Genomic DNA, 12,147 nt, shown 5'->3' on the forward strand with positions numbered 1-12,147 from the left:
GAAGGTTCCCAAGGGTTGTTCTCAGGATGCAGAACTGTCTTTTAGAGAGAGATTGGGTAAACTGTACCTGCGATATCTGGAATCTGGATGAAATAAGAGATGATCCTATTGAAAGTTAGAATACACTCGGTTCAGCTATAATGCGGTAGTTCCGTTCTCCTGCAACCCCGTATTATAAGAAAATTGCAAGAAAGCAGCACCATTTAAAGTAATAGGGCTGGAGTAGTGTTATAACAATACGTGCTTTAAAAGTTTATGCTATAGAAACTGTCCCCATTTCCTCAATCATGTTTATAGTGACTTTGCATTAATGAAACTGGCAAAGCAACCTGTATATCTGCAGAAGCAGACAAGTAAGATCTTCCCTTGGATGGAAATCTAGAACTATGAGGCACAGTTTAAAAGTGAGGGACTGCCACGTAGGATTCTCAATCACAGGTGGCTGGGGGGGTTCAGTCTTTTGAGTATATTGAAGTTATATATAAATAGGTTTGTTATTACTAGTAGTAAACAGGATTATGGGGATGTGTTGTGTCAAGGGAGTTGAAGTGTTCAATCAGCCACAGTAGTATTGAATGATGGGGTAGGCTGTACAGGGTAAATGGCCAACTTGTGTTCATGTGGTAGACAGGCGTTGTGATCTTGAGGTGAACTCTGAGGATGTTGATAGTGAGGGATTCAGTGATAGTAATGCCATCAAGAAGCGATGGTTAGATTTTTCTCTTGTTGGCGATTTGTCTGGAACTTGTGCAGTGCGTGTGTCATGTGCTACTTATCAGCCCAAACCTGGCCATTGTCCAGATCTTGTTGCAATTGAACATAGACTGCTTCAGTATCTGAGGAGTCACGAATAATGCTGAACATTGTACAGTAATTATTGCACACCCCCACTTGAGGCCTTACGAACGAAGGAAGGTCATTGATGAAGTAGCTGAAGGTGTTTAGACCTCGGACACCACCCTGAGAAACTCCTGCAGAGATGTCCTGGAGCTGAGATGACTGACCTCCAACAATCATGACCATCTTCCTCTTGGTTCCCTTACCACCTGTTGCAGATCCAGAACAGCAGTTATCTCTTTTAGGAATTAACCAACTTGGTCAGTTATGGTGCTGTGAAGTAGCTCTTAGTAGTGGACATTGAAGCTCCCACCAAAATACCTTCTGTACCCTTACCACACTGTGTTTCCTCCAAGTAATGTTGAACTACGAGTACTGATTCATTTGACAAAAAAAGGTGGTACATGTCAATCAACAGGAGATTTACATGTCAACTCCTGACTGTATACCATTGTGCCACCACCTCTAGTGCATCCTGCTAGTTAGTCAAGGTATACCAAAGGAAGAGGGTGATGCTGTCTAGGACATTGTGTGTAAGGAATAATTCAGTGAGTATGACTATATCAGGCTTTTGTTTGACCAGTGTGTGAAACAGCACTCCCAATTTATCAACTCCATGTTATGGCTACTTTACCATTGTCATTTCCAATCCTTTCGTCAATGCCAAGTGATCTGTCTGGTCTAATTCCTTTCTCAATGTAAATGAATGGCTTGTTAGTCCATTTCAGAGTGCAGTTAAGAAAGTCAACCCACACTGCTGTGGGTCTCGAGTCACTTGTAGGCTATAGCACGTAAGGATGGCAGTTTTTCCCCCTTGAAAGGACATCAGCGAATCAGTTATGCAAGAAGCAGCGATGTTTTCATGGTCATCATTAGACTTTTAATTTCATGTTTTATTTTAAATTCTACCATTGCGGTGGGATTTGAACCCAGGTTCCCGGAACATTACCTGGATCGCTGGATTACTAGACTGGCAGTAATACCACTCTGTATTCCCCTTCCCTTTTAATTAGGATTGTGCTTTATCTTCACACTTAACTGAGGCAATTACAATTATAGAATAATTCTAGTTGTTGACTCTGTGGTTCGTTTCACTGTGAATTGGGAGTCTTGATGAAATCTGACCAACATCTAAAGCACATTTGTGTAACTACCCAGACCCATCGGTCACATTTTATGAATAAGCTCTGGTTGAGTGACCTGCAAACCCTTGTTGCCATTATTGAGGAATTTTTTTTTCATGTAAAATTTATGAACATCTGTAATGACACGCTGGGGCAATCATGCTCAACTGTTCTGGAGACATTACAAGTCTGAAAAGATCTAGTCAAACTATCTAAACCTCCCCAGCTGCCCTGTTTGACAAACTCTGGTTAAAAGCAAACATCTACCAAGTTTCTGTACATGAAAATAATTTTATTACTGATAAATTGTCTTTAGCAGCAATTAGGGTATATGAATTACTATGTTATAATTTTACGATTTAAACTCTATCCCTTAAATTCCTCTGCACAAACAGACTCTCACAATTTGCTGATTTTTGTCTCTTTCAATGTCTTCAAATTCTTTTCTGTTGGCACAAGATTGTTTAAATATCATTGTTCTTTTCATTGGTTGAGAATTTGTCATTGTATTGACTTTGAAAGATGTTTTGTCCCTCCTCCAAGGCAACTGACTGTGAAGTGTAGACGTTTCTAGTATCATCACACAAGGTGAGACAGAATCTTTTGATAGATTATGCTAGTAAAGGGATACTCTGCTGCACTGGCCGTACAGAAGCCATGGTCACACAGAAGTTACAGAGATGTACAGCATGGAAACAGACCCTTCGGTCCAACCCGTCGATGCTGACCAGATATCCTAACCTAATCTAGTTCTGATTTGGAGATGCCGGTGTTGGAGGGGTGTACAAAGTTTAAAAATCACACAACACCAGGTTATAGTCCAATAGGTTTAGTTGGAAACACACTAGCTTTTGGAGCGACGCTCCTTCATCAGGTGATTGTGGAGGGCTTAATCCTAACATAGAATTTATAGCAAAAATTTACAGTGTGATGTAACTGAAATAATCAATTTTTCAATGTATGAAGTCTTTCATCTGTTTGAATACCATGAAAGTTCCACCACTTTCATGTGTAAATCACAAAACCTTTTTTTAAAAGTTGCATTCTCAGGTTAGCTGTTAACAATGGGTGATAGCTAGACAATATGCCTCATGTTCCCTGTCTGTGCCATGGTGTTTAGATTGATTCTAATCTAAAAAGTGAGACAACAGAGTTTTACTTGAAATCATGCAGTTTTTGAGCAAAGTCCAATGTAACGCTGCAAGTACAAATTCACCCTACAAAATATATGTGTGCATGTGTGTCTTTGTCTGTGTGTGTGTGTCTGTCTGGGTTGGGGGTTGTGAGTGTGAGAAAGTGTATGTGTGTGTGTAGTGAGTGTCTTAAGTTTGTGAGGGGGTGCATGTGTGGGAGTGTGTGTGTGTCTGTAAGGGTGTGTGTGGGTGTCTGTGTGTGTGTGTGTGTGTGTGTGTGTGTAGTGCAATGGTGGTCACCTGTAATGTGACATGAACCCAAGGTCCCGGATGACTCCCTACCTATGGGTACCGAACTTAGCTATCATCCTCTGCTCGGCCACTTTTCGCTGCTGCCTGTCCCGAAGTCCGCCTTGGAGGATGGTCACCCCAAGGTTCAAGTGTCCTAGACCACTGAAATGTTCCCCAACTGGGAGGGAACACTCCTGTCTGTTGATTGTCGTGCGGTACCCATTCATCCGTTGTCGTAGCCTTTGCTCAGTTTCCCCAATGTACCATGCCTCCGGGCATCCTTGCCTGCAATGTATAAGGTAGACAACATTGGCTGAGTCACCTGCCATGTACAAGGTGGCAGGTGTCCCCACGCCTAATGGTGGTATCACCGTTGTCTCACTTTTTAGATTAGAATCAATCCTAAACATCATGGCATAGACAGAGAACACAGGGGGCTAACACCTCATAGAGTCGTAGAGATGTACAGAATGGAAACAGACCCTTCGGTCCAACCTGTCCATGCTGACCTGATATCCCAATCCAATCTAGTCCCACCTGCCAGCACTGGGCCCATATCCCTCCAAACTCTTCATATCCATATACCCATCCAAATGCCTCTTAAGTGTTGCAATTGGACCAACCTCGACCACTTCTTCTGGCACCCTCTGTGTGAAAAAGTTGCCCCATAGGTCTCTTTTATATCTTTCCCCACTCGCCCTAAACCTATGCCCTCTAGTTCTGGACTCCCCAACCCCAGGGAAAAGACTTTGCCTATTTACCCTAACCATGCCACTCATAATTTTGTAAACCGCTATAAGGTCACCCCTCAGCCTCTGATGCTCCAGGGAAAACAGCCCCAGCCTGTTCAGCCTCTCCCTATAGCTCAAATCCTCCAACCTTGGCAACATCCTTGTAAATCTTTTCTGAACCCTTTCAAGTTTCACAACATCTTTCTGATAGGAGGGAGACCAGAATTGCACGCAATTTTCCAACAGTGGCTTAACCAATGTCCTGTACAGCCACAACATGACCTCCCAACTCCTGTATTCGATACTCTGACCAATAAAGGAAAACATACCGTGTGGGCGGCACGGTGACACAGTGGTTAGCACTGCTGCCTCACAGCGCCTGAGACCCGGGTTCAGTTCCCGACTCAGGCGACTGACTGTGTGGAGTTTGCACGTTCTCCCCGTGTCTGCGTGGGTTTCCTCCGGGTGCTCCGATTTCCTCCCACAGATGCACGGGTCAGGTGAATTGGCCATGCTAAATTGCCCGTAGTGTTAGGTAAGGGGTAAATGTAGGGATATGGGTGGGTTGCGCTTCGTCGGGTCAGTGTGGACTTGTTGGGCCGAAGAACCTGTTTCCACACTGTAAGTAATCTAAACTAAAAATACCAAATGTCGCCTTCGCTATCCTATCTACCTGCGACTCCATTTTCAAGGAGCTATGAACCTGCACTCCAAGGTCTCTTAATGTCTTCTGAAAATTCAAATTATGATCTAAAAGAACCCTTTCCCAAAACTATCTTATGATGTGGAGGTGCTGGTATTGGACAGTGATGGACAAAGAAGTCACAAGACACCAGGCTACAGTCCGACAGCTCTGCCTGAAATCACAAGCTTTCAGATCACCACTCATCAGCGATGAAGCAGCAATGCTCTGAAAGCTTGCGATCCCAAACAAACCCGCCGGACCACAACCCGGTGTTGTACGACTTCCGACCAAAACTGTTTGCTCTCTTTGATTGTGTTAAGCTTTTATAATGGCCTGTTATTTATTCTTTAATAATGGTCTCTTCATATTTTTCCAATGCCTGATGTTAGGCTAACTAGCGTTTAGTTTCCTGCTTTCTGCATCCCTCCCATCTTGAACAGGGCTGTAATATTAGTGGTTTTCATTCCGCTATTCTCCAGTCCTCCTATTACGTCCTTGGGGACATGTCTACTTTGACGCTTTTTCTGACACCCAAAACCACCTAATTTTTATGTTGACATGCTTAATTAGATTACTTACAGTGTGGAAACAGGCCCTTCGGCCCAACAAGTCCACACCGACCCGCCGAAGCGCAACCCACCCATACCCCTACATTTACCCCTTACCTAACACTACGGGCAATTTAGCATGGCCAATTCACCTGATCCGCACATCTTTGGACTGTGGGAGGAAACCGGAGCACCCGGAGGAAACCCATGCAGACACGGGGAGAACGTGCAAACTCCACACAGTCAGTCGCCTGAGGCGGGAATTGAACCCAGGTCCCTGGCGCTGTGAGGCAGCAGTGCTAACCACTGTGCCACCGTGCCGCCCCGAAGCTCTAGAATCTCAACATACCTTTATCAATCCACCGTGTTCTCCTCTGTGAACCATGTCTGAAACTGGAATTTTTTGAGGAGGTCATCATGCGCGCAGATGAGGCTAGTGCAGTTGATGCAGTCCACATTAGCTTCTGACAAGGTCCGACCTGGCAGACTAGTTCAGACTAACAGCCCATGGTATTCAGAACAATTTGGCAAATTGGATTAAAATTAGCATAGTGGCAGAAAACAGAATGTAATAGTCAAAAGGTGTTCTTGCGACTGGAAGTCTGTGTATATTGGTGTACCAAATGATTGTGCTCAGTCCCTTACTCTTTGTAGAGTTAGAGTTGTTCAGTATAGAGATGGACCACCTTCAACATATTCGAGTAAAAAATGAGGTCTGCAGATGCTGGAGATCACAGCTGCAAATGTGTTGCTGGTCAAAGCACAGCAGGCCAGGCAGCATCTCAGGAATAGAGAATTCGACGTTTCGAGCATAAGCCCTTCATCAGGAATGATAGAGAATTCGACGTTTCGAGCATAAGCCCTTCAGGCTTATGCTCGAAACGTCGAATTCTCTATTCCTGAGATGCTGCCTGGCCTGCTGTGCTTTGACCAGCAACACATTTGCAGCACCTTCAACATATTGTCTAGCTATCGCCCATTGTTAACAGCTTACCTGAGAATGCAACTTTTAAAAAAGGTTTTGTGATTTACACATGAAAGAAGTGGAACTTTCATGGTATTCAAACAGATGAAAGACTTAACAATTAATTTTTCAATGTATAATTTCTGTTACATCACACTGTAAATTTTTGCCATAAACTCTGTGTGTTAGGATTGAGTCTGAAAGCTAGTGTGCTTCCAATTAAACCTGTTGGATTATAACCTGGTGTTGTGTGATTTTTAACTTAATCTAGTTTCATTTGCCAGCATTTGGCCCATATCCTTCTAAACCCTTCCTACTCATATACCAATCCAGATGCCTTTTAAATACTGTGATTGTATCAACTTCCACTTCTTCTGGCAGCTCATTCCATGAATGATCAACCTCTGCGTGAAAAAGTTGCCCCTTAGGTCAGTTTTAAATTTTTCACCTCTCACCCTAAACCCTCTAGTTCTGGACTTCCCACCCCAGGAAAAGACCTTATCTATTTGCCCTATCCATGTCCCTCATGATTTATAAACCTCAGTAAGGTCACCCCTCAGTCTCTGACGCTCCAGCTTATTCAGCCTGTCCCACTAGCTCAAATCCTCCAACCCTGGTAAAGGAGAAAGTGAGGACTGCAGATGCTGGAGATCAGAGCTGAAAATGTGTTGCTGGAAAAATGCAGCAGGTCATGCAGCATGCAAGGAGCAGGAGAATCGATGTTTCGGGCATGAGCCCTTCTTCCGGAAGGAAGAGAGTGTGCCAAGCAGGCTAAGATAAAAGATAGGGAGGAGGGACTTGTGGGAGGGGCGTTGGAAGTGCGATAGGTGGAAGGAGGTTAAGGTGAGGGTGATAGGCCGGAATGGGGGTGGGGGCGGAGAGGTCAGGAAGAAGATTGCAGGTTAGGAGGGTGGTGCTGGGTTCGAGGGTTGGGACTGAGACAAGGTGCGGGGAGGGGAAATGAGGAAACTGGAGAAATCTGAGTACATCCCTTGTGGTTGGAGGGTTCCTAGGCAGAAGATGAGGCGCTCTTCCTCCAACCGTCATGTTGTTATGGTCTGGCGATGCAGGACTCCAAGGATTTGCATGTCCTTGGTGGAGTGGGAGGGGGAGTTGAAGTGTTGAGCCACGGGGTGGTTAGGTTGGTTGGTCCGGGCGTCCCAGAGGTGTTCTCTGAAACGTTCCGCAAGTAGGCAGCCTGTCTCCCCAATATAGAGGAGGTCACATTGGGCACAGCGGATGCAGTAAATGATGGGTGTGGAGGTGCAGGTGAATTTGTGGCGGATATGGAAGGATCCCTTGGGGCCTTGGAGGGAAGTAAGGGGGAGGTGTGGGTGCAAATTTTGCATTTCTTGCGGTTGCAGGGGAAGGTGCTGGGAGTGGAGGTTGGGTTGGTGGAGTGGGGGGGTGTGGACCTGACATGGGAGTCACTGAGGGAGTGGTCTTTTCGGAACGCTGATGGAGGGGGTTGGGGTGGGAGGGAAATATATCCTTGGTGGTGGGGTCTGTTTGGAGGTGGTGGAAATGACGACGGATGATATGGTGTATATAGAGGTTGGTGGGGTGGTAGGTGAGGACCAGTGGGGTTATGTCCTGGTGGTGATTGGAGCGGCGGGCCTCAAGGGGCGGAGGAGCAAGAAGTGGAGGAGATGTGGTTGAGAGCATCGTCGATCAACTGCCACCGCGACATTAACCGCCTCAACCTCTCCACCCTTCTCACCCACTCCAACCTCTCACCCTCGGAACGTGCAGCCCTCCACTCCCTCCGTTCCAACCCACCCTCACTATCAAACCGGCAGACAAGGGTTGACACGGTGGTAGTTTGGCGCACTGACCTTTATACCGCAGAGGCTAAACGCTAGCTCGCGTACACCTCCTCCTACTGCCCCCTTGATCATGACCCCACCTCCCACCACCAAACCATCATCTCTCAGACCATCCATAACCTCATCACCTCCCAGGATCTCCCATCTACCGCCTCCAACCTCATAGTTCCACAACCCTGCACCGCCCGTTTCTACCTCCTGCCCAAAATCCACAAACCTGACTGCCCCGGCTGATCCACTGTCTCAGCCTGCTCCTGCCCCACTGAACTCATCTCTCCATACCTTGACACGGTCCTGTCCCCCTTAGTCCAAGAATTCCCCACCTTCTTCTCCTCCGCATCTGCTCCCAAGTGGGCCAGTTCCAATACCGAACAACCCAGATGGCTTTCTTCTTCAAAGACCGCAATTTCCCCCCAGACTTGATCGACGATGCTCTCCACCGCATCTCCTCCACTTCCCGCTCCTCCGCCCATGAGCCCCACCCCTTCAATTGCCACCAGGACAGAACCCCACTGGTCCTCACCTACCACCCCACCAACCTCTATATACATCATATCATCTGTTGTCGTTTCCGCCACCTCCAAACGGACCCCACCACCAGGGATATATTTCCAAATACAGGCAAATTAAGTCAATCAACATGTTGTTAAGCTATTAACCCCCTCAGTTCAGAACCCATTGACTGCATGGTTTCTGTTTCTCTTTCACTGTTAGTAAGGCAAACGATATTTGTAGGATGACTCCATGTGCTCCAGTAAACATTTTTAAAACCGCAGTCATCTCTTTACATGGTCATTTTAATTTAAATGGTACCATTTCTAATTTATAGTCCAAAACTAAAGAAAGTAAAAAGATGTAGCCTTTTACCCTTTGTATATTTATTTATTATATGTGCTTCATTTAAATCAATATCAAGTGAGTTTCACCCATGATTCAGTTGATAGTGCTTTTGTCTCTGAATGATGGAGTTATGGATTCCAGTCCTATTCTGCCAGCTGAGCCTAAAAAGAAGAGTCTGCTTCCGTGCAGATGCATGGTCTGAGGTACTACCTTGGAAATTGGACATTAAACTGAAACCTCGTCTGCCTGCGCAGATGGTGGAGCCAAAGATCTCAAGGCATTATTTCAAAGTGCAGGAGTGTTCTTTCCACTGAACCTGTCCAGCATTCATCTCTAAATCACCATCACAAAACATCATCTGGTCATTATCTCATTCCTGATTGTGGGTTTTTGCTGCTACTCTCTGGAAAATGTTAATAGCAGTCTTTAATTGTGCATTCCTGACCCCTCTCAAATGTCAATTTCTCTCAATTTAGGTATGATTTCTTGAAAGTTTACACCTCAAGATCAAAATTGATCTCTGATCTCTAAGGCACAACTAGTCAGCAGCCTCAAGCAGATCCATAGCCATTAACCACAATTTTCTGCTTGTAATTCCTAAAGCATGATAGCAGCACTCCCCCGGTACCACAAGATTCTCTTGTCAAGTGGCCTATTGTGGGTGCCAATCTCAAGCCTTTTTGAGATCCTTTATAGTGAGTGAGCGTGTTGCAACAAACAAAAGAGTATTTCACGTTGAACACAATGGAGTATTATGGGGGTATAAACTCTTCATATCGTAATATATTTCTACATTGCCAGTTAATTGCATATTCTAGAATAATATTAAGTTTCTGTCTCACTCCACTCTGTCACCTCTATCCTTGGCTTCCTATGCCAGTCGAAGGAAGCTGAATGGAAGCTTGAGGAACAACCTCTTCACTTTTGAATACTTTACACCTTCAGGACTCTACTCTGAGTTTAATAATAATAGATTGTGATATTGAATGAAAGGATATAACCACTGGTTGGAGTGTCTAAAACCAGGGGGCATAATCTGCTTATGTTCAGCAATTAGGACTGAAATGAGAAAATTTCCTAATGCAGAACATTCTGAATCTTAAAATTCTGATGTAAAGAATTTCAGTGCTCTTACCCATTAATTGTAACCATATCTAGAAATAACAATAGATTTTCTTGGTACAAAGGAAAATGCAAGTTAATGATATGCAGTGGAGAAGTAGCATTGATGAAATAGTTTAGCCGCTATCTCACTGAGTTGCTGACCAGTCCTCTTCCAGTTTCTCATTTTCAAATTACTTGTTAAAACATTGAAATAAACCAAGCAAAGTTGATCCAAATTCAAACTTTTGACTCCACAGTGGTTTTTTTTGTGATTTATAATGTCAGGTGACATTCCTTTGTGTTTATCAGTATATGTGTATGATTCATGTAATTGATTTTGAATTGTACATTATTGAAATTTTAACAAATTTTGCTGTGTCATGAAATAATTATTTTCTATGGTTTCATGTCTTGGTCCAGGTGTGATTCTAATCAGCTGTCTTTTTTCAGTTTAACAATTCCTTAAAGAGAAAATCTGGCTTAAATTTTGTCCAAGATAAATGGTCTAAATTTTACAAATTAATCAAATAATTAATATTTTCCATTGATTTATAAATTGATGTTTAGAAGTGTGTAATTCTGCAGATTACAGCCGGATGTTCAATGGCAAGCCATTCTGTCCTATGTCTAAAAAAGTTTTTTTTGTCTTAAATTAGGTTTCTGGATGCAAAGCATAAAAACCATTACAAAATTTACAACCTGTAAGTATTATTTTACTTTTTGTGATTAAAGATATTGGTTGTAAAAGTCAAATCAATGACAGTACCAAATAAAAATATTCCTTTTTGAAAAAATGCTATATTCACCAGGGAGCCTGTGATTTTTATTTATTCATTCACGGGATGTGGGCATTCTGGCAAGACCAGCGTTCATTGTCCTTGGGAAGTTGGTGGTGAGTCGCATTCTTGATCTGCTGCAGTGCATGCAGAGTTTTAAGTTGTTATGGGCTGGGGCGGGATGGGGAGGATCACTGGTTTAGGAAGGGCAGCCAAAAAACCTTAGTGAGCTGTTGCAGTGCACCCTGTCATGTTGCTTTGGTGGTGGAGGCAATAGAGTTGAAATGTTTTGACCAACTTGATTCCAATTACATGGAAAAACTAAGTACTTCCTTTGTTACCTCTAATACAGTCATGAAAACTACAAAAATTGAAGTCAACTTAACCAATCAAATTTAAATGACATTTCCAGGGTTGGTGATGCATTCCATTCTTTCCTGTATTGGCCTGGAAAGTGGTCAGCTTCTTAAGCATTGTTAGAGTTGTGTTCATTCAAAAAAATGTAGCATATTCTAATGCACTCCTGACTTATGCTTTTTAGATGGTGAAATAACTTTGAGCAGTGGGGACCTGAGTAATTCACTTTCTCCTAGTTGATCTTAACCTACTGCGAATCTTCTTGCAAGGATACCTGCCTTGAAGAAGCTCTTCTCCTCCCCCTACAAGGATCTCAGTGTATTCCTAGCGCCCCTCCTCCAAATCGCCTCCTCCCTACCTTTTATCTCAGCCCGCTTGGCACACAAGCCTCATTCCTGAAGAAGGGCTTATGCCCGAAACGTTGATTCTCCTGCTCCTCGGATGCTGCCTGACCTACTGTGTTTTTCCAGCACCACATTTTTCAACGCTGGTCTCCAGCATCTGCAGTCCTCACTTTCTGCTGAGTAATTTGCTGCAGAACACTGAACTCCATCTGACTGTCTTTAGCCATGTTTATGTGACTGCTTCTAGTTATAGAGTCATACAGAATGGAAACAGACCCATCGATCCAACCAGTCCATGTTGAACATCATCCTAAACTGAACGAGTCCCATTGCTTGACTTGGCCCATATCCCTCCAAACATTTCTAATTCATTGTTTTTCTAAATGTCTTTTAAATGCTATATCTGTACCTGCATTGACCACTTCCTTTGAAATTTCATTCCATGCACGAACCACTCTGTAAAACAAAAAAAATTGTCCTCATTTCTTTTCTAAATCTTTCTCCTGTCATCTTGAAAATATGTCACCCAGACTTGAAATCCCTCACCCTAGGGAAAAGACATCTGACATTCAGCTTATCTGTATACC

General features: G+C 43.8%; 1 protein-coding gene across 1 annotated transcript in view; it reads left to right on the forward strand.

The window, feature by feature from the left end:
- ptenb (phosphatase and tensin homolog B) overlaps positions 1 to 12,147 on the forward strand; it is a 161,565-nt gene that overhangs the window by 107,824 nt on the left and 41,594 nt on the right. Inside the window, exon 3 of the mRNA XM_060841878.1 lies at positions 10,740 to 10,784. Within this exon, the coding sequence (XP_060697861.1) occupies positions 10,740 to 10,784 (45 nt within the window). The remainder of the gene's footprint in view (positions 1 to 10,739; positions 10,785 to 12,147) is intronic.

This window comes from Hemiscyllium ocellatum, chromosome 22 (genome assembly GCF_020745735.1).
Source record: "Hemiscyllium ocellatum isolate sHemOce1 chromosome 22, sHemOce1.pat.X.cur, whole genome shotgun sequence".
Classification (NCBI taxonomy): domain Eukaryota; kingdom Metazoa; phylum Chordata; class Chondrichthyes; order Orectolobiformes; family Hemiscylliidae; genus Hemiscyllium; species Hemiscyllium ocellatum.